This window comes from Sapajus apella, unplaced genomic scaffold (assembly GCF_009761245.1).
Source record: "Sapajus apella isolate SASKATOON/1434 unplaced genomic scaffold, GSC_monkey_1.0 scaffold85, whole genome shotgun sequence".
NCBI classification, from domain to species: domain Eukaryota; kingdom Metazoa; phylum Chordata; class Mammalia; order Primates; family Cebidae; genus Sapajus; species Sapajus apella.
Window position 1 is genome coordinate 3,203,211 of NW_022437025.1, and position 22,856 is coordinate 3,226,066.

The following is a 22,856-nucleotide window of genomic DNA, read 5'->3' on the forward strand; positions in this document are numbered from 1 at the left end:
AGTGTGTACTGTTCCCCTCCCTGTGTCCATGTGTTCTCATTGTTCAACACCCGCCTATGAGTGAGAACATGCGGTGTTTGATCTTCTGCTCTTCTGTCAGTTTGCTGAGAATGATCGTTTCCAGGTTCATCCATGTCTGTCCAAGGGACACAAACTCATCATTTTTGATGGCTGCATGATATTCCATGGTGTATATGTGCCACATTTTCCCTGTCCAGTCTGTCATCGATGGGCATTTGGGTTGGTTCCAGGTCTTTGCTATTGTAAACAGTGCTGCAATGAACATTTGTGTGCACGTGTCCTTATGGTAGAACGATTTATAATCCTTTGGATATATACCCAGTAACGGGATTGCTGGGTCAAATGGAATTTCTATTTCTAGGTCCTTGAGGAATCACCACACTGTCTTCCACAATGGTTGAACTAATTTACACTCCCACCAACAGTGTAAAAGTGTTCCTGTTTCTCCACATCCTCTCCAGAATCTGTTGTCTCTAGATTTTTTAATGATCGCTGTTCTAACTGGCGTGAGATGGTATCTCAATGTAGTTTTCATTTGCATTTCTCTGATGACCAGTGATGATGAACATTTTTTCATATGTTTGTTGGCCTCATGTATGTCTTCTTTTGTAAAGTATCTGTTCATATCCTTTGCCCACTTTTGAATGGGCTTGTTTGTTTTTTTCTTGTAAATCTGTTTTAGTTCTTTGTAAATTCTGGATATCAGCCCTTTGTCAGATGGGTAAACTGCAAAAATTTTTTCCCATTCTGTTGGTTGCCATTTCACTCTAATGACTGTTTCTTTTGCCATGCAGAAGCTGTGGAGTTTGATTAGGTCCCATTTGTCTATTTTGGCTTTTGTTGTCAATGTTTTTGGTGTTTTGGTCATGAAGTCCTTGCCTACACCTATGTCCTGAATGGTTTTGCCTAGATTTTCTTCTAGGGTTTTTATGGTGTTAGGTCTTATGTTTAAGCCTTTAATCCATCTGGAGTTAATTTTAGTGTAAGGTGTCAGGAAGGGGTCCAGTTTCTGCTTTCTGCACATGGCTAGCCAGTTTTCCCAACACCATTTATTAAACAGGGAATCCTTTCCCCATTGCTTGTTTTTGTCTGGTTTGTCAAAGATCAGACGGTTGTAGATGTGTTGTGTTACCTCCGAGACCTCTGTTCTGTTCCATTGGTCTATATCTCTGTTTTGGTACCAGTACCATGCTGTTTTGATTACTGTAGCCTTGTAGTATAGTTTGAAGTCCGGTAGTGTGATGCGTCCCGCTTTGTTCTTTTTGCTTAGAATTGACTTGGCTATGTGAGCTCTCTTTTGGTTCCATATGAAGTTTAAGGTGTTTTTTTCCAGTTCTGTGAAGAAGGTCATTGGTAGCTTGATGGGGATAGCGTTGAATCTGTAAATTATTTTGGGCAGTATGGCCATTTTCACGATATTGATTCTTCCTAACCATGAACATGGAATGTTTCTCCATCTGTTTGTGTCCTCTCTGATTTCGTTGAGTAGTGGCTTGTAGTTCTCCTTGAAGAGGTCCTTTACGTTCCTTGTTAGTTGTATTCCTAGGTATTTTATTCTCTTTGTGGCAATTGTGAATGGCAGTTTGTTCTTGATTTGGCTCTCTTTAAGTCTGTTGTTGGTGTATAGGAATGCATATGATTTTTGCACATTGATTTTGTATCCTGAGACTTTGCTGAAATTGCTTATCAGTTTCAGGAGATTTTGGGCTGAGACGATGGGGTCTTCTAGATATACAATCATGTCGTCTGCAAATAGAGACAATTTGACTTCCTCCTTTCCTATTTGAATACCCTTTATTTCTTTTTCTTGCCTAATTGCTCTGGCTAGAACTTCCAGTACTATATTGAATAGGAATGGTGAGAGAGGGCATCCTTGTCTAGTGCCAGATTTCAAAGGGAATTCTTCTAGTTTTTGCCCATTCGGTATGATATTGGCTGTTGGTTTGTCGTAAATAGCTTTTATTATTTTGAGATATGTTCCGTCAATACCTAGCTTATTGAGGGTTTTTAGCATAAAGGGCTGATGAATTTTGTCAAAGGCCTTCTCTGCATCAATTGAGATAATCATGTGGTTTTTGTCTTTGGTTCTGTTTATGTGGTGAATTACGTTTATAGACTTGCGTATGTTGAACCAGCCTTGCATCCCCCGGATGAAGCCTACTTGATCGTGGTGGATAAGCTTTTTGATGTGCTGTTGCAATCGGCTTGCCAGTATTTTATTGAAGACTTTTGCGTCTATGTTCATCATGGATATTGGCCTAAAGTTTTCTTTTCTTGTTGAGTCTCTGCTGGGTTTTGGTATCAGGATGATGTTGGTCTCATAAAATGGTTTGGGAAGGATTCCCTCTTTTGGTATTGTTTGGAATAGTTTCAGAAGGAATGGTACCAGCTCCTCTTTGTATGTCTGGTAGAATTCGGCTGTGAACCCGTCTGGACCTGGGCTTTTTTTGGGTGTTAAGCTCTTAATTGCTGCCTCAACTTCAGACCTTGTTATGGGTCTGTTCAGGGTTTCGGCTTCTTCCTGGTTTAGGCTTGGGATGATGCAAGTGTCCAGGAATTTATCAATTTTTTCCAGGTTTACTAGTTTATGTGAATAGAGTTGTTTGTAATAATCTCTGATTATGGTTTGAATTTCTGTGGAATCTGTGGTGATATCCCCCTTGTTGTTTTTTATTGCATCAATTTGGTTATTCTCTCTTTTCTTTTTATTAATCTTTCTAGTGGTCTATTTTGTTGATCTTTTCAAAAAACCAGCTCCTGAATTTATTGATTTTTTTGAAGTTTTTTGTGTCTCTATCTCCTTCAGTTCTGCTCTGATCTTAGTTATTTCTCGTCTTCTGCTAGGTTTTGAGTTTTTTTGATCTTCCTCCTCTAGCTCTTTCAATTTTGACGATAGGGTGTCAATTTTAGATCTCTCCTTGCTTCTCATGTGGGCACTTATTGCTATATATTTTCCTCTAGAGACTGCTTTAAATGTGTCCCAGAGATTCTGGTATGTTGTGTCTTCATTCTCATTGGTTTCAAAGAACATCTTTATTTCTGCCTTCATTTCATTGTTTATCCAGTCAACATTCAAGAGCAAGTTGTTCAGTTTCCATGAAGCTGTGTGATTCTGGGTTAGTTTTTGAATTCTGAGTTCTAACTTGATTGCACTGTGGTCTGAGAGACTGTTTGTTTTGATTTCCGTTCTTTTGCATTTGCTGAGGAGTGATTTACTCCTAATTATGTGGTCAATTTTAGAGTAGGTGTGATGTGGTGCTGAGAAGAATGTATATTCTGTGGATTTGGGGTGGAGAGTTCGATTCAGTGCAGTTTTAATCAAAGTCCCAAGAGGTTTTTGATTAAACAAGTTAAAATCTTCATGGAAATACAAAGGGCCAAAAGTAGCCAAGATTATCTTTTTCTTTTTCTTTCTTTTTTTTTTTTTTTTTTTTTTTTTTGAGATAGCTTCTCTCTGTCACCCACGCTGGAGTAAGTGGTGTGATCTTGACTCACTACAACTTCTGCCTCCTGGGCTGAAGCAATCCTCCGGCCTCAGCCCCCTTGTAGCTGGTAGGATAGGAGTGAGCTACCATGTCTAGATATTTTTTGTAGAGACAGGGTTTCACCATGTTGTCCAGGATGGTCTTAAACCCCTGAGCTCAAGTGATCCACCTGCTTTGGCCTCCCAAAGTGCTAGGATTATAGGCGTGAGCTGCCACATCCGACCTTTCAATTTATTTTAATGTGATAAAATACATACAACAAAATTTATTATTTTAACCATGTTTAAGTATGCAGTTCAATGTTATTAAACTCATTCATAATGTGGAACCATCACCACCATCCATCTCTAGAAGTTTTTCAACTTGTTAAACTCTATATCCATTAAACACTAATTCCCCATTCCCCGCACCCCCAGCCCCTGGCAGCCACCATTCTACTTTCTGTCTCTATGATTTGGAATATTCTAGGTATCACTAGAATCGTATTCACTGTTCTAAGTGAAGTCATACAGTATTTGTCCTTTTGTGACTGGCTTATTTCACTTGGCATACTGTTCTTAAGGGTCATCCATGTTGTAGCATGCATCAGAATTTCCTTCCTTTTTAAGGCCAAATGATATTCCACTGCATACTCACATTTTGCTTATCTGTTCACCTGTTATAGACACTTGTATTGCTTCTGTGTTTTAGCTATTGTGAATGACACTGCTATGAACATGGGCATATAAATACGGTTCGAGTCCCTGCTTTCCATTCTTTTGGCCGTATCCCAAAAGTGGAATTTCTGTATCATACGGTAATTTGATTTTTAATTTTTGAGGAACCACCACACTGTTTTCCGCAGTGGCTGCACCGTTTGATATTCCTAGTGGCAGTGCGCCAGTCTTCCAGCTTCTCTTTGCCAGTAGCATTTTCTGATTTTTGATAGTAGTCATCCTAGTGAGTGTGAAGTGGTAGCTCACTGTTTTGATTTGCCTTTCCCTAATGTTTAGTGATTTAAGCATCTTTTCATGTGTTTGTTGGCTATTTGCATATTTTCTTTGAAGAAATGTCTACTCGAGTCCTTTGCCCATTTTTTAATCAGGTTATTTGTTTTTGTTGTTGAGTTATAGGAGTTCTCTGTATTCTAGATATTAACCCCATATCAGATACACGATTGTAAATATTTTCTCATTCTGTGGGTTGCCTTTTTACTCTATTGATAATATTTTTGGTGTACAAAGTTCTTAAATTTTCAAGAACTCCAACTCGTCTATTTTTTCTTTTGTTGCCTGTGCCTTTGATATTGAAGAAATCATTGCCAAATCCAGTGTCTTGAAGCTTTTTCCCTGTTTTCTTCTCAGTGTTATAGTTTCAGGTGTTATTTAGGTCTTTGATTCATTTTGAGTGAATTTTTGTATATGGTGTTAGGTAAAGGTCCATTTTTATTCTTTTGCATGTGGATATCCTTTTCCCAGCACCATTTCTTGAAGAGATTATCCTTTCCCCATTGAATGGTCTTGGTACCCTTGTCAAAAATTATTTGACTGTTTGTGTAGGAGTTTATTTCTGGGCTTTCTGTTTTGTTCCGTTGGTCTTCTATGCATGTCTTTATGCCAGTACCACACTGTTTTGATTACTGTAGCTTTGAAATCAGGAAGTGCAAATCCTCTAGCTTTGTTCTTCTTTTTCAAGATTCTTTTGGTTATTCAGGGTCTCTTGAAATTCCAAATGAATTTCAGAGTGGGTTTTTCTATTTCTGTAAAAAGTCGTTGGGATTTCAATAGGGAAATCAGATTCAATTGAATCTTCAGATTGCTTTGGGTGGTCTTGACATCTTAACTATAGCAAGCCTGTCCGTCCGTCAACTTGGGATATGTTTTATGTTTACCTATGTCTTTATTCCTTTCAGCAATGTTTTCTAGTTTTCATTGTACAAGTCTGTCACCTCCTTGGTTCAGTTAATTCCTCAGTATTCTTTTTATGCTATTCTTAATGTAATTTCCTTTTCAGATTATTCACTGTTAGTGTAGAAACGCAACAGAGTTTTGTGTGTTGACTTCATGTCCTCCTATTTGCAGAATTCATTTGTTAGCTCTAATAAGGTTTTTTTTTTTGGTGAAGTATTTAGGGTTTTCTACATATAATATTTTACCATCTGTGAACAGAGATAATTTTACTTGTTTGTTTCCAGTTTGAGGGCCTTTCATTTCTTTTCTTGCCTAATTACTCTGGCTAGAACCTATAGTACTATGTTGAAAAGAGGGACAAAGTGGGCATTTATGCTTTGTTCCTGATCTTATGGGGAAAGCTGTCAGTCATTCTCCCAGGGATATGATGTTTGCTGTTGTTTTCTCGCTTATGCCTTTTATATGTTGAGGTAGTTTCCTTCTATTTCTAGTTTGTTAGGTTTTTTTTTTTCAAGCCATGAATTTTGTGAAATTTTTTTTGCTTCAGTTAAGATAATTATGTGATTTTCCTTCTTAATTTTGTGAATGCGGTATAATACAATGATCGATTTTTCGTATGTTGAATTATCCTTGCATTCCAGGAATAAATCCCACTTGGTGATGATGTATAATCCTTTTAATATGCTGTGGAATTCAGTTTGCTAGTATTTGCTTGAGGATTTTTACTTTAATATTCGTCTCTAGTTTTCTCGTATTTCTTTGTCTGGCTTGATGTTAGGGTAATGTTGTCATAGAACAGGAAGTATTCCTCCTCCTCCTCCTCCTCCTTCTTCTTCTTCTTCAATATTTTGAAAGCGTTTGAGAAGGATTGGTATTAGTTCTTTAAATGTTTGGTAGAATTCACCATAAAGCCATCAGGTCCAGGGCTTTCCTTTGTCAGGAGGTTTTTAAATTACTGATTCAATTTGCTTACTAGTTACAGATCTGTTCAGATTTTCTATTCTTTTTTCTTTTTTGAGATGGAGTCTTGCTCTGTTGCCCATGCTGGAGTGCAAGTGGTGACGTGAAACTTGGCTCACTGGAACCTCTGCCTCCTGGGTTCAAGCGATTCTTCTGCCTCAGCCTCCTGAGTAGCTACAGGTGCACGCCACTACGCCTGGCTAACTTTTTGTATTTTTAGTATAGATGGGGTTTTAGCGTGTTAGCTAGGATAGTCTCCATCTCTTGACCTCGGGATCTGCCCGCCTTGGCCTCCCAAAGTGCTGGGATTACAGGTGTGAGCCACTATGCCCTGCGTTTTTTTTTTTTTTTTTTTTAAAAGGCAGTGTCTTACTCTGTTGCCCAGGCTGGAGTGCAGTGGTGCAATCTCAGCTTACTGCAGCCTCCACCTCCTGGGTTCAAGTGATCCTCCCACCTCAGCCTCCTGAGTAGCTGGGACTACAGGTGTGTGACTCCACACCCGGCTAATTTTTAATTTTTTTGGAGGGCTTGGTTTCACCATGTTGCCCATGCTGGTGTTGAACTCTTGGGCCCAAGTGATCTGCCTGCCTTGGCCTCCCAAAGTGCTGGGATTACAGGCTTGAGCCACTGCGCCTGGTGAGATTTTCTGATTCTTTGTGGTTTGGACTTGATAGGTTTTGTGTTTCTAGGAATTTACCCATTTCATCTACATTATCCAACGTATTGGTATATAGTTGTTCATGGTACTCCTCTTGTACTGTAATTCTTGTTATATCTGCAGAATTGGTAGTAATGTTGCTTTTTTCATTTCTAATTTTAGTAATTTGAGTTTTCTCATGTTTTCCCTTAGTTCATTTAGCAAAAGATTTGTCAATTTTGTTGATCTTTTCAAAGGTTTTGTTGATTTTTTTCTTGTTTTTCCGTTCTCTGTTTCATTGATCTCTGCTCTAATCTTTATTATTTCCTTTCTTCTTCTAGCTTTGGGTTTAGTTTATTTTTCCTAGTTTCTTAAGTTGTAAAATTAAATTGTTGATTTGAGATCTTTTTGTAAGCATTTAAGGCTATAAATTTCCCCCTTAGTACTGTTTATACTGCTTTTGCTGTGTTCCATAAGTTTTGGTATATTGCGTTTTCATTTTAATTTGTCTCAGGTATTTTCTAATTTTCCTTATGAAGGGCAAAAGAAAGTTATAGGTACATCTCCATGATAACTGGAGAGGCAAAGGCTTTTAAAGACAGACACAAAAGGCACTCACTGCAAAGGCGAAGACTGATGACTTTGATTAAATGAATATTAGGAACCTACATTCATGAAAACATAGTGTTCCTAGGAGGAAGGAGGGGAGGACACTGTGGCTAACCCACAAAGCCCACGGACGCTGAGAACCCAGCACATCCATGAGAATGACAGCCCCAGTGCACGGTGCACAAGGGATTGGAATAGACATTTTACTACAGGTGCTAGCCAATGGCAAAGTAACCTACGAGAAGGTTTCCAGGCAAATTCCTAGAGTTTCATCATGTGTACCAAGAGCATGTCCAAGAATTCAAAATAGCATTATTCATAAGCATTACTCCTGACACTGAAGCAGCCTGACTGCCCACCAGCAGTGGAAAGGAGTTAGCTGTGCTTTATCCCTGCAGTGGAATGCTGATGGACTGTGGCTGTCTGCACCTGTGTCATTCCAGTTACAGAAACCTGAAAACAGGCAAGACTGTTGAAAACCGTGGTTCTAGGTTATGTGCTTCAGTGGTAGAACCATAAAGAAGTGCTAGAACGCTGTTACGCTTTTCATTGTGAACTGGGCGGGGGCTCCGTATGCTTCACTTGATGATAAACCACCCAGCCATGCATTTCTGTCTTGTACTTTTCTGAATTTGTGTTATAGTTTATGACAAAAAATGGCAGCTTGGGTGTGTGTGGTTTTTTTTTTTCCCAGACCTTTCGAATGGCTAGTGCATCAGCCCCAAGCAATGTCAGCATCTGGGGTGAGGGTTTGCACAAAGGTCTGAAAGCAAGATAGGACCTGGGACCTGGGCACATGAGCAGAAATGGTGAGGGCAGGCTGGCCTCTGAGCTGGTTGGGATGGAAACCAATGGTATGAACTGGCACCAGGTAGCAGGGCGGAGAGAAGGCCCTTGGGCGGGGGGAGCACTTGGAGGAGCTCCTGAGGCAAGAGGTGGAGGCCAGAGGGTGACATAGCTGCTCTGGGAATTGCAGGGGCGAGTTGTTTGTTCTGCAAGAGAGGCAGTGACAGGCCTGCTGAGGAAGGACACAGTCAGAGGGAATGTCTCTGCCTTCCAGGTGTTAAGTCAGGCTCAGACAGAGATGGTCTACAGTGTTGGTGAAATGTCTGAGCTACACTGAAGGCCTAGAAGACAGGCCCACACACATCAGTGCCTCTCACATGCCAGGCTCCTGGGAGAGCTGTGTTCTGGGGACTGAGGCATAGTACAGGGAACAGTGCCCCCATCAGCCTGGGGGAGGCAGTGTTGGGAGCCAGGGGCCACCTGCAGAGCTCTCCCTTGTCACCCACAGCAGGTTGTGGACCCCATGGGGATGGGGGGCAGCCATCTGCGGTGGATGGAGCTGAGCAGGTGCACTTGGGTTTTATTCACAGGTTTCTACACCTGTGTTCCCTGTCTCAAAGGGCAGCGGCAGTGAAGGAGGGGTGGGTGCTGGAGACTGAGGTGGGGGACACAGGGTATGGGTGGGATTCCAGGCCCTGCTCAAGCCAGACAGGACTGGGTCTGTAGGACCTCCTGGGAGCACCAGGTTGAGGGAGACATTTTTCCTTAGCTGTCCTAACCCGCGTGTAGCCTCACATCATGAAGAGAGCGTGTGTGTGCATGTGAGCGTGAGTGTGAGGGTGTGTCAGTGTGTGGGGGTGTGAATGTGAGGGTGTGTGTCAGTGTGTGAGGGTGTGTGTATGCGTGTGAAGGTTTGTGAGGGTGTGAGTGTGGGAAGTGTGTAGGGTCCAGCCCTCCAGGGTTCTGTGAGTCCCTCCCTGCTGGTGCGGAGATGAGAAACTGCAGAAATCAAAGACAGAGACGGAGATAGAGAAAAGAGAGTTTGGGCCTGGGGTCCCCTGCCCGCCAAAGCGCAGAGACCTGCAGTGGCACCGAGTGCCTGGACGCTCTGACTTTTACTGAGTACAAAGCAGTGGGCAGGGAAGGTCAGGTGAGGTACTGGTGGTCAGTGACAGGGTCAGGTACATCACGTGTCTTGGAGACAGGGGGCCCAAGACTGAAGTAGCCGAGGCGAGGAAAAAAGCTAATGCGGCAGCGCTCTTCGCGTATTTGTCAGAAATATCAAGGACGCTAAGATTATGTTACTATTATTAATTCTTATCTTTTAAGAAAAAGGGAAACCAGGTGCAGAAGCAGACCGTGAGGGTAGACATGGAACGTGACCACTGAAACACAGCATCACATAGGGACAGTTAAGCCCCCGGATGTCTGTGGGCTTCCCTGACAGCCATCAGGCCTTACCACACGAGCTTGGAGAAGCGGAGTTTTCTCCTAACTTCCTCAGGAAGGAGATGTCTCGGCCATTTTGGACGTCTCCTTCCCTAGCTGGCTAAACAGTGGGGCTTTCACAGCACTGGCGCTGCCGCACAGCCGAGGTGCCCTCCAGCAGCCCTTATGCGGGCGTGACAGAACTTAGAGCATCTTGCCTTAGTGTCATTCATTTCACAGTGTCACCTCAGTTCCATGCTTCATAACCCGATAGTCATTAGTAAGATTAAAGGTTATGTTGAGTATATATATCTTTATGATTATAAGTAACTATAGATTATATACGATTATATAAAGGAGTAACTATGTGCCTACATTTCTAATTCTTTTCTAAATCATTATTTATATGGGAACAGGCTGAGGTTTCAGACCCTTGTCACGGCACTTGCGGGGTTTCCCCCTACAGGGTGTGTGTGAGGGAGTGTGTGTGCCAGGGTGTGAGAGTGTGTGTGTGTGTGTGAGGGTGTCAGTGTGTTTGTGAGGATGTATATGAGCGTGTGGAGATGTGAGGGTGTGGTATGTGTGAGGGTGTGTATGAGTGTGAGGGTGTGAGCGTGAAGGTGTGTGTGTCAGTGTGAGGGTGTGTGTGTCTGAGAGGATGAGTGAGGGTGTGTGTGTGAGTGAAGGTATGTGTGGGTGTGAGTGTGAGGGTGTGTCAGTGTGGGTGTGAGGGTGAAGGTGTGTGAGAGATGGTGTGTGTGTGTGTGCGCGAATGAGTGTGTGAGGGTGTGAGGGTGTGTGCATCAGTGTGAATGTGTGTGGTAAGGTCGTTTGGAACTAGCAGTTCTCTCCCTCTTCTCACCCCATTCATAAATCCTAGTGTTTTTGGAATTATTTCTGCAAAGTTGCATTATGTTAAAATGGAAAAAGTGACCGGTGATTATAAGTGGCTACTCTTTCCCTTATCAAAGCGCTTCAGCTATTTTAAAGAGAAACAATTCTTAAAAAGCCATTTGAAGCTCGGCTCCTGTTGTTTCTTTGACTTCCATTTTGGGTGCCAGCTCCCTGAGAGACCCCAAGTCTAGTAGTCGGTTGACTCCTGGTAAGCAGCTGCCGGGCCTGAACCGCCGCTCGCTGGCAGGTGAGAGGCAGAGGGCAGGAGGCGAGACGGACAAGGGTGTGCGTGTTCCTGTGCGCGGAGACTCTGCTTGGGAAGCTGCCGCACTGCCTGCTGTGGAGATGACGCGGGTCCCGCTCACCTGGCACTCGTGGCCCAGCTCCGTGCAGGGTTAAGGCGGCAATGTGTGGACCTGCCAGCCCTCCTGGTTTGGGGCAGGCTTAGTGGAAACAGAGCAGAGACCAACAGTGGCTCGCACTGGGCTGCGTGCTGGGTGCTTGCCCGAGAGCTGGGAGGGCGTGGAGTCACCAGAGTGACAGGAGGCAGACAGAACCCTGGGACCCAGGGCTCAGGGACTGGAAGGAAGCTTGGTGATAGAAACCTGAGGGTGGCCTGGAGGGCTGGGAGGCGCTTGAGAGTGGTGGGGGGACCTGGAAGGGCAGTGCAGGGCTGGGATGGGGAGGGGACACGCCCCCAGGTTTGCAGAACCCATGCTGCCAGAGAGGAGTTGGGGACTCTGCTCCGTCACATTGTCTGTGGCTTGAAATGCTTCCCTCCCCGATTCTGCAAGTGCCTTGAGATGGCCAGGAGCTGTATCTTATTCATGTTCGTGCTTTTCTCTACTCACCAGGGAAATAGAAAGGATTTATCTTAAATGAATTGTGCAGCTGTTTGTAAGGGTTGCTGTGTAAGCTCTGGGGATGGCCTTGTCGTCCCTCAAGGGACGTCACCGTCCGACACCAGCACCACATCACTGGCTGCCCCTCAGGGCTCCTGGGCTTGTGACATCCATCTGCCGCAACTGTGACTCGGGCCTCCGTGTCTGAGGGCAACCCCTGCAGCCTGTGCTGAGCTTCCTGGGGCCGGCTCCTCTCCCCCAGGGTCCCTGGCAGGGTGGGTGTATACTCACCACCTGCTTCCGCAGATGTCCCCTCCCAGGTCGTCCCGCACTGTTACTGAGCTGCGGTTCAGCAGCGCTGGACCAGGAGAGGTCCTGCCCTCGGGAACTTGCCCTCCACTTGGGAAAGATGAACAAACAGCAGCAGCAGGAGACTGTCCACGAGCCCCTAGAAATGAGGCCAGGTGATGTGGGGAGCACCTGACGCTCAGAGGGAGCCAGGGCAGGCGTTGGGACACGGCCCAGGGCCCAGGACAGCTGGTGTGACCCAGGGACAGAGGGAGGGAGGGCTGGGCTGACACCTGGACTTGGATATTCTAAGTGTGACTGGAACTTTGGGTAAATTTCCTGCTGGGAGCTGAAGGAGATGGCGACTGCCCTGTGTGTGGCGTGGAGAATTTGGGGGCCTTGGCTGGTTTCCCATCACCTGATTTGGCAGGTGCTGCCTGGGAGAGCCGGGGCCTGGCTGTTGCAGGAGACTATTTGGAAGGACTCTGGATGAGAGGAGGCTGGGCGGAGGTGCGGGACCCAGAGCGGCACACCCTACACAAGGCAGGCGGAATCCAGGTGGCCACTGGATGGAGCCCTGCTGCCAGGTGGAACCCCACCTTTCCAGGGGAGCAGAAGGGGTGCCCTGGGAGACAGGAGGACAAGACGATGGTGGTTTGCAGCTTCCCTGGGAGCTGCAGGAGCCAGGAGCCTGGGAGAGACCTGGATTCAGGGACTGGGCAGAGAGGGGATGGTCAGGGCCAGGGACGGCAGACCGCAGTCCCTGGCCAGACCGTAACTCCAGGGTTACGAGGAGGGAGAGAATCCGGGTCTGTGCTGACATCTGTGAGGCTGCCTGTTCTTGTAAATAAAATCTCCCTGGGCCGCAGTCGCTGTCTGCTGTTTCACACGACAGGGGCAGAGTGGGGTCGAGTGCATGGTGTCGCCTGCACAGCTGGCACTGCCTACTCTTGGCCCTTTGTAGGGAGTTGGCCTCGCCTCGGTCAGAACCCTGCGCCTGAGGTTGGACCAGTGGGAGGCAGGGCCCAGAGCAGCTGGGAAGGGCCTGCCTGGCTGCTTGCTGTGCCTGGGCACTGAACCACTCCCTGCGCTTGGGACCCCGCCCTCGGGCCAGTGACTGCTCGGGCACCAGGTCTGCCTGCCCCGTGTGCCCTGAACACCCTGCCTGACGGAAGCCAGCATCCCACACTTGAGGCATTCAAAGCTTTCACCTTTCACCATACCCGGCCCCTCTGTCTGCCTTGGTCTTTCCTGAGGGATTTATGTTGATTGACACTCCTGGGTACCAGTGCCATGCTGGGAGGAACCCGTGTGCTTCCTCTGGCCTGAGCTGGGTCTGGGGCCCAGGGTGAGCGGCCATGGGCACCTGGTGCTGTGTGCAGGGCCGGGCAGCAAGGGGCACCCAGGCCGTGCTCTTCCTTCTTTGCTTCAGATGCTACCAGGCAGGGAAGACGGGGCTTGAGGGAGGGAGGACAGAGGGAGGAGGGAGACAGGTGGGAGGAGGGTGACAGGACGGAGGGAGGTGAGAGGATGGAGGACACAGCTTGAGGGAGGGAGGAGGGAGGGAGGAGGGAGAGGTGAGAGAATGGAGGGAGGTGAGAGGATGGAGGACACGGCTTGAGGGAGGGAGGAGGGAGGGAGGATGGAGGGAAGAGAGAGACAGGTGGGAGGAGGGAGAGAGGTGAGAGGATAGAGGACATGGCTTGAGGGAGGGAGGATGGAGGGAGGAGGGAGAGGTGAGAGGATGGAGGACTCGGCTTGATGAGGGAGGAGGGAGGGAGGATGGAAGGAGGAGGGAGACAGGTGAGAGGACAGAGGGAGATGAGAGGATGGAGGACACGGCTTGGAGGGAGGACGGAGGGAGGACAGAGGGATGAGGGAGACAGAAGGGAGGAGGGAGGACAGAGGGAGGAGGGAGACAGGTAAGAGGACGGAGGGAGGTGAGAGGACGGAGGGAGGTGAGAGGACGGAGGGAGGACAGAGCTTGAGGGAGGGAGGACAGAGGGATGAGGGAGACAGGAGGGAGGAGGGAGGGAGGTGAGAGGATGGAGAGAGGGCAGAACTTGAGTGAGAGAGGACAGAGGGAGGATAGAGGGAGAAGGGAGACAGGAGAGAGTGCTTCTGCTCCCTCTAGGTCGAGCTGTGCCCCAGGAATGGCTGGAAGGCTCAGAGGCCCCTGTTCGGGCCCCATATTCATGGGATGTGTCCTCCATCTGAGGCTGGTGTGGGTGGGGGTGGTAATAGTGACAGGGGCCCAGGGGGGCAGGTGGCCCTGCAGGGAGGCCCAGAGTCAAGGAGGAGCTCTTTGGCAGGTCCTGGAGACCTGCCAGAGACACGGGTGTCACCCACAGACGCCTTTGCCTTCACGGGAACTTTCCAGCTAGCCAGGCCTCTCCTGGCCCCAGGACATAGCCCACGTGGGTGCTCACCTCTGCCCAGCTCAGCTCCTCTCGACCTGGAACACCCTCAGCCCCCCACCCCCATCATCCCTGCTGCCCTGGCTGAACCCAGACCTCCCATCTGTGAACTCCTCCAACCCAGCCCTGCCCGCCTGCTCGCCCTGGGTTTCCAGCTCAGGACAGATCCCTGGGGAGGTGAGGGGCTCCCTCCAGGTAGTCGGGAAGCACGTCCTGTATCCAGCTGGGTGGTGAGATGCAGGCCAAGCCCCCGCTGCACCACAGCTCCCCCAGGCTTACATGCCCGCTTGCTGAGCCCATCACATGGGGGCTTTACCTTCCCTGGGCTCTGCAGTGGCGCCTGCAGGAGGCCCAGTAGGCCAGCGTTGGGAGGGCTTAGAACGGCTCCCCCTTTCCGAGCTAGCACTCTGCCCACTTGCTCTTCATGCCTGTCCTGGTGAGGCGGCACCTGTGCAGCACACAATCCGGTGCTCCTGCCTGGCAGTACTTTTCTTCCTGTGCCCAGACCAGCCGTGGATGTGTTTGTAAAGGGCTGTGCTGGCTTCCCAGGCCCGGGGTCTGAGCCCGACTCCCAGCAGGCACTGAATAGACACATCCATCCAAACAAGGGCAGTGGAGCACAAGGCAGGGGAGGCGGGCTGGTGCCCAGAGCCTTCTGGGGCATGGCTGTCAGCAGCTCCTGGGCCTCTCACCATGTAGCAGGTGGCTCATCCCTGTCTCCCCAGGACACTTGCTGCTGGGGCCCTCAGGAGGTCACAGGAGGTCTCCCAGGCGTGCTCTGGCCCTGCCCCATCTCTTTCCTCACCCAGTGGCAGAGGGGAGGCCCTGGCTAGGCAGGGGAGGCCAGCAGCTGCAGAGGACAGGCTCCCACAAAAGAGGAGATAGGGGAGCCTAGAGAGAGGCAGGAGAACCCAGAGGATCTGTCGTTAGTGACGGGGCAGCAGCACGAGGAACCCTGGAGGCCTGGGCTGCTTTGTGGGCTACGCGGAATAAGCCATGCAGACAACTTGAAGTCGTGTTTCTTTCTGCCCTCAATGGAATGCGCTGGGATGAAGGTGTTTCTGTCTGAAAGGCTTGAGGTTTGGCATTTAGCTGCTAACCCCTCAGCAGAAGGCCCCACACACGCCCCGGCTGCATTCGCTTCCCGGTCGCTGGTAGCTGTCCCCAGGGTCTGGGGCTCCTGGGGGACCAGGATGATGTTGTCCTCTGCTCCTGCCTGGAGACCACTGTCTCCTCCAAAGCTTTGTAAACTGTCGGTAGTGCAGGCCCCTCGGAAGCCAGTGAGGAGAACAGGCAGGTCAGTATCACGGCTCACTCGGCCACCCAGAACCCTGTGCTGTTGTTCCAGGACCTTTGGATTGCTTTCTCTGAAAGTGTGCCTGTGTGTGAGGGTGCCTGTGTGAGTGTAGGGGTGCCTATGTGGGTGTGCATGGATGGGTGCCTGTGTGTGTGGGTGCCTGTGTGTGTATGTGTGGTGTGTGTATGGAGGGGTGCCTGTGTGCTTGTGGGTGCCTGTGTGTATATGGGTGCCTGTGTGTGTGGGTGCCTGTGTGTGTGTGCACACGTGGGTGTCTGCGTGTGGGGGGGCTGGGTGGGTGGGTGCACGGGGTACTCGGTGCTGACAGTAGGGCAGGGGACGGGGATGCTGGGTTTGCCTGACAGATGTGGCTTAGCCCAGGAATGGTGATGTGGTCTGGTTGCTCAAGGGCCTGGTCTATGCGTGCCCCCCTTCTGTCACACTGCCCGCCATGCATGTTGTACCTAAAGCAGACCCTCTGGCCCAGAGCCCAGGGAAAGTGGGTGGGGCCATGGTAGTTAGAGGCCAGTCCCTGCTAAGGAACAGGGCTTCTGAGCCCTGGGGAGAGAAGCAGAGGTGGCGACCCTTCCAAAGAGGAGCAGCTGTGCAGAGGGAGGTATGGCTGCCTTGGGGTGATTCCTGCGCTTCTGGGGGTGTGGCTGGGTGCTGCCTCCCTGCTCCTGTGGATTCCCCCACACTTCTATTACGTGCACGCCTCCTGAGAAACGCCTTCTAAGAAAGCATGAGCTGTGCGCATTCTGCAAGCAGCCACTGTGCATTTCTGAAACACAGCATGTGCCCAGTGCTGTGTGTTCTGCTCACTGGCCCTCAGGTTGGGAATGTTCATGTCCTCCACAGAAAGGCAAAAGCAGAGCTGGCACAGGGCCTTCCCAACTGGCAGCCTGACCTCAGGGCTGTGGACCCAGTCTGGTAGCCCTGTGGGCATTGAGTTTGCGGTTCCTGGGCAAGAAGCTTCCCCTGGTCTAATCTAACGTTCCAGGGTTAGGGTTCCTAGAGTCTGTCAGGACGAGAGCCTGCACAGCCCATGCTGCGTGATTTTGATGGCAGGGAAGCACTTGGGGGAGCAGTTCCCCCCAATCTCTAGAGAGTTAACAGATCATTTTGCATTGATACCAAGGTTTTAGAAATAGTTTTCTTTTTCTTTCCTCCTTTCTTTTTAGAGCCATGATCCATCATGGTTCACTCGGTTTCTGGTTGTTGGAGATATTTTGAGGGTGGGCAGAGCAGATCACGGAACACAGATAGCACCGAGAAGGCTTTAGGCGTGTGCCAGATCCTGCTGGCTGCCACCCAGTAAGCTGGTGCATGTGGAGGCTTAGAATAGAATCATTGGCAACTGTAATTAAGGTTGTGAACTGCACCACGATGCTAAAAAAAAAACAAATTCTCTGCAGCTGTTTTACTGACTGAGAAATTACCCCTATCGGCCGAAGTTTTATTCTTCTGATTTGGTAGAGGAAATAGTTTAAAAATGATCTCACAGCGTGATTTATGTAAACGGCTTTTCTTTCTTTGGATGAGACAATTGAGATAGTCTGAATCCCTGGCAAGCCGCAGCTTCCTGCAGTGTCCTGTTGCCATGGGTTACGAAGGGAGCCAGAGGGAACTTCATCGGAAATGCCTTTAAACTTTTCTGACACGCACAGGCTGCGGTGTTAAATGGTGTGTCTTAGACCCGGGTCCTGGTGTGGCTCGGTGCCTTACAATGAATTTGGGGAAAGAGTTGGCAAGTGAAACGCACGTTTCTAATGACCAGCAGGTAAGCTATTCCAGCTGTTTCTTTTCATTTCATCAGTGCTAAGAAAGCGAAGGCACTTTGGTTATCCTGTTTTCGCGAGTGGCAGCTGTGGGACTTGCAAATGCTTTTAAGGATAAGGGTTGGAAATATTTTTAATGTGTCTGCGTCCCAGAGCTCAAAGTGAGTGCTGCGGAGGCACAGCCAAGGCTCTGGGACCGCCGCGTCCCCTGTCCCCTGCTGACAGACCCGGCTGTCTGGCGTCAATGCTTCGGGAGCCCAGGCTGCCAGATTTTAAGTCAGAACTTACGGAAAGCGTCAGATGTTTTTCTTTCCTTTACCATAGTAATTCTCATAGATTTGAAAGATGTGAGTGAATGGATTTTGTTGAAATATTAATTTTAGGCTACATAAGTATATTAAAATCTCATGCTCTTTAAGTGACTGTAGCTTACATTTCTAAATGTAATAAGTTGATTTGGCCAATGTGTGTATAGATAGCTACTGTAGATCATCTTAGTGATTACTAGATGAGCTGATGAAGCTGAAGTTACTGTAAAATGTTTTTTTAAAAGATTTGAGATGAAATAAATATAATTTATGTTTTCTTTTTATGGCTGTGTGATGTAAAGATAAAAATAAATTTAAATTATGTACAGAAGTCTTAGTAATTACTGGGCACTGAGTTTGAATTCATTCTTTTCTGGAAGTTGTATCATCTTCATGTTTTTCTAATATCTAATTAAAGTCTTCTGTAGAGAACCAAAGGAGAAACTACTGGTTGAGACATGAGGGGCATGGAGCTTGGGAACAGGAAGATGAGCTGCGTCCTTCCATTTCAGTGGGAAGCTATGCAGGGCCAGCCTGAGCCTGATGGAATCAGCCGGCTTTCTGTGCATGTGGAAAGCACTGGGAAGCTGCAGCTGCGCGAGGCTGGAGGGGCAGCTTTGGTCTTCTTTGGGGTGTGCCTGCTACGGGCCACCTCTGGCTGTCTTAGCGCAGGATAAATGTGTTTCTGTAGCCTCTGCTTCATATCCTGCATTGGAAAGTGCATTTGGAGCTGAAATGGGTTTAATGGGAGGTTGATCAGTTAGCTATTTCATCTCAGTGTGTATCCAGGCAAGTTGTTGAAAAATTTGTTTTTTATTCTAAGTCATTAAAAACCTGCCTTTGTATGTGCCTGTGTAAATAACTTGGACGTCCTTTTGAAGCTCTTGCAAATGCTTACACTGGCAAATCAGTTGTTCATGTGAGCGTATTGGACTCTGGCTGATGTGGCCGTCAGGCATCAGAAGTGAGTGGCTCCTGCTCTTGCAGTCAGAGGCGCGGCGGGTAGGTGGGCGTCTCGGCTGCAGCTCTGCCTGGCTGGGCTCTGGCCAGTAGTTGAGGGGCTGGAAAGCCTCAGGGGTCGGCAGAATTGCTCCTCCCTGAGCCTCAGGTCATTGTTCTCAAGAATTGGAGGGTCAGGGAATGCCAGGGTGCCACCGTCCATGTCTGCAGCAGCGCCCTTCCAGAGGCCCATGTGTCTCCAGCTCCCCTCATCCTGAGGGGAGGACACCCCAGCCTTTCTAGGAGCTGTTGCCCAATTCCATTCCAAGAGCATGTGGGGGAGCTGCTGGGATTTCCAGTCGGAGAGAACGGAGGCTCTGGCTGGCAGGATCAGCGGATCCCTGGCTCCCCGGCTCCGGCAGACTGGGAAGATGCCTGTGCCCGTCCCTAATCAGGGCGCGTTGTCTTGTTTCATAGACCATGTTGCGTCAGGTGTTGCAGGCTCTATTGCTACTTAGATGCAGAGAGGAGACACCGAGACCTCAGCCCCAAAGAAATAGGAATTGCCTGGAGGAAGAGAGCCCTCGAGGTCTGCCTGTGTACCCCTCCCAGGGCGCCCTGCTGTGGGGTGGCTGCTCTGGGTGGGGGGGCTGCTGCAGCCCTGGGCAGCCCGGCTCAGGCCTCCCTGCCAGGCAGCAGCCATTCAGTCAGCCTGTGGCTGTCACAGGGTCCTGGATGGAACTTTCTGGGGCAGTTCCACCTTTCTTCTGAGTTGTGGGAACAAGTCCCCACTGTGAGTGAGTGCGCAGGTCACGGCCCTGCTGGCGCACGGCTGGATGAGCGTGACAGTTATCTCGGAGCTGCCTGAGCTGTTGGCTTCCCTGGCATTCCTCCTCTGCCCAAGCTAGGGGTTCGACTTCAGTCCTCAGCTATCAGAGGCCCAGTATTGGTGCTGCCTCGGGCACGTCCACACTGGCCTCCCAGGTGTGCCCTGTGTGGCCGGCATGGAGGTGGCGGTGGCTGCCAGGGTGTGGTTTTGTGATGTCTCAGAGTGTCCTTTCCTTCCTTCATGAAAATAAGTTGTGCAGTGTCGGACACTTGGCAGAAGGTTTGTCTCAAGGCAGAGCCCTTGAGAGACCTGGAGGCACGTCAGGTGCCGCGTAGATTTGCCTTCGTTCTCTCAGCATGGGGAGGTGTCTTCAGGCTGCCAGAGTGTGACACAAAGAACTTTCCAGAGACCAAAGGACTTCTCTCCTTCAGGCATTGGCATTCTGTTTAATATTTTAAAAATCTCAAACAAGGGAGGCAGTGTTTAAAAAGGTGGAATAATCTCTTATAGGCAGTGTGGAGGCCATAGTCGCTGAGGAAGGGCAGTGGGGAGGAAGCGTGGGAGCTGATGCAGTGTGTGGCCTGGTGCGGCTGTGGCCACGTAGAGGACATGGTGAGACGCGCAGGGAAGAGGGCAGGGCCTGTGTCAGAGCCTGGGGAAGTGAAAAAGTAAAGAGGAAGATGGAGGGTGGTCGAGAGGAGGCAGTGGCCACTGGAGACATGCGGGTGACTCTGGCTGCAGCCTTTGGGCCCCCATGCCATTTGACTGGAATCTTCAGCCTTCCTTGCAAGTCTGCCATGGGCAGCCAGGCCGGGCCAGCCTCCAGGGTCCTCCAGCAGAGAGTCCCGGCTCCTGTGGGACAAGTTTGTGTTAGGGGCTGAGGCTGGTGGCAGTGGGGCATGGCTGGGAAGGTTCAGGGGCATGCCTGGGGCTGACGTGCCTGGGATGACATCTGTGCGGACACCTCTGCTAGGTCATTTCTGGGCCTCTGTAGGATGAGCTTGGCAGGCCATCAGGGAAGGTGTTTGCATTTCACCGTGTCTCTCTTCTAGCCTGGATTAACCCAGGTGCTCTCATCAGTGTCACTAACCGCATCTCCCAAATTGCCCTCATGTGCACTTGCTCCTTCGGGACACTGAAGTGCAGTGCTGACCAGCGCTGGGATTGCAGGGCACACGCACAGTGTGCTGTGGCTGTGTGCCCTGCCTCCAGCCCGCCTGTGTCCTCCCATGTCGGTCAGCTCGCCTTTCGCCCCAGGCCTCTGTTGCCCCTGAGCCTGGTGCAGGAGGGCCTGGAGTCTGTGTTGGGGACCATCCACGAATCCCACTTCACATGCTGGTTGCAGATTCTTCTCTTGTTTGCTGCTGCTCTGAGTCTTGTTATCTATATAAGGACACCTCCAAGCATATTTAAATATAATAAATTTCTATTTTCACCTCTTCCCCCTTCTTTTCATTAAGAAATTGGACACCTTACGCTGGCAGCTGTCTTTCCATGTTACGTATTTAGCGCTGTACCCTTCTCAGGCCAAAAACCCACAGCCCTTTCTCCTGGGTCCTGAGGAGGAAGGCGGCGAGCTTGCGTGGCGAGGCCCTCGAGCACTCAGTACCTTCTCCTATCTCGTCCCACGCAGCTCTGTGAGTGCAGGTGTCCCAGTCTCTGTTGGGTGGATATGGAGGCCGCTTGGGGTTCCTTGCAACGCTTGCCATCCTACACATGAGGCAGGAACCCAGCCTTCCCCAGGTAGCAGGAGCTGCTGCACTTCAAGTGCTGGGCCGGCTTGCCTCTGGTTTCTGCAGCAGCGCCCTCCGGGTTCCCTGCTTCGCCTCCGACTCCATCAGCTTCTCGCCACCCTCAGGTCTTCACAGGGGAGGCCTGGACTGGGCAGGGGCTGGCTTCCTTCCCACACCACCTTCCAGGATAGGCTCGATTCGTCCATCACATGCTCCCCTCCCAGCCTTCCCTGCAGCGGGCACCTCTGCCCTGGACCCCAGCCTCAGTGACAGATCCACATCTTCTCACCGTCTCTCCCCAGACATCCAGGAGGCCCCTCAGACTTAAGTCCCAAATATGACTTGGATTCTCCCCTCACCCCAGTGTGTCACTCCCTCAGTCTCCTGCATTTTAGGAGGGGACAGCCCTGTCCCCTCTGCTTGAGCCCACTCCCTCTAATACTCCGTGTCAGCAAGCTCCTGGGCTCTCTGAGTTTATACTTTCTCACCCGCATTGCTGCAACCTGCCCCCATCCCCATCTCTTGCCTGGAGCACTGCGGAGCCTCCAGCTGCCCCTGCCCCGCCCCGTCTTGCATGTGCACCTGCCAGAATGTGCAGCGCCCTCCTAGCTGCCCCTGCCCCTTGTCCCATGGCTTCCTGCCTCAGACCAGGCTCTGCAGGGTGGGGCTGTCAGTTCAGGGTTTGCATGGCACATGCTTGTTTTGTACATCCAGCATCTCAGGATGGCTTGCCGCGTCATGGGGGCTCAGCAGATGTTTTGCTGAGTGAGTGGGAGTGTTCTCAGCTTATGTTTTGCCATGCACCGCCTGTCCCTGTGGGCAGGGCAGTTCATAACCCCATAACCAACCCATGGGTATGCTGGACACCACCAAGGGGGCTGCCAGGAGGGGAGCCAAGGGGGAGACAGGAGGCTTAGCTGTCTCTTAAGCCCTGTCTTAGACCAGGGCTTGGCTGCACAGGGGGTCATTTTGAGACAGTTGCTGGACCTTAGTTCATATGAGCAAACATTTCCCTGGGGTTGGGCTTGGACCTTGGGTGGGAGTGTGGGCTCCAACCCTTATCTCCAGCACGGGATGAGCTCCCGATGGCCTGCTGTGTTAGTGCCACTCTCTGCCCAGAGCCTCTCAGCACAGCTGACCTTTATACTCACCTTTCCACGTGGGGGTTGGCACTGCCACATTGGGAACCTGAGTCATGAACGTCAGCCTGGATGCCTGGCAGCCTGCTACCTGTCTGCGTGCTAGAGGGTTCTTGGCTTCTGAGAGTGGGAGGAGGAGGGCAAAGGGCTGTGTGATGTTTGTCCCAACAAAGGGTTATGGTGCGGCAGGAAGGAGCATCCCAAAGCCAGATGGCCCCAACCGCTGGCCCAAGGAGGGTGCTACTTTGGGCCTGAAAGTTGTCAGAATGTATTATCTTAGGCTCTGCCAAGGATACGAAACGCATATTAGCTGCTGGCATCTTAAGACACTGTCATTGTGGTCTTGGCTCCTGCTCAGGTTCTTCTGATTTTATTAAAGGTGGAAAAGCTCCTTGGAACACACACACACACACACGCACACACATACACTAGAGAGAGAAGCACACGCACACACACTAGAGAGAGAAGCGCGCACACACACACACACACACACACACACACTAGAGAGAGAAGCACACGCACGTGCACACACTCCAGAGAGAGAAGCACATGCACACACACTGTAGAGAGAGAAGCA

General features: G+C 49.8%; 1 protein-coding gene across 8 annotated transcripts in view; it reads left to right on the forward strand.

Annotated features, from left to right (window-relative positions):
* The window catches only part of RGS12 (regulator of G protein signaling 12), a 160,237-nt gene that overhangs the window by 68,242 nt on the left and 69,139 nt on the right, over positions 1–22,856 (forward strand). Inside the window, exon 1 of one of the 8 annotated variants that reach the window (XM_032254032.1) lies at positions 16,362–17,333. The exons of the other annotated variants lie outside the window; for them this stretch is intronic. Coding sequence (XP_032109923.1) covers positions 17,280–17,333 — 54 coding nt within the window. The 5' untranslated portion in view covers positions 16,362–17,279. Of the gene's footprint in view, positions 1–16,361; positions 17,334–22,856 lie in introns of those variants that run through there. 8 annotated transcript variants of the gene reach the window in all.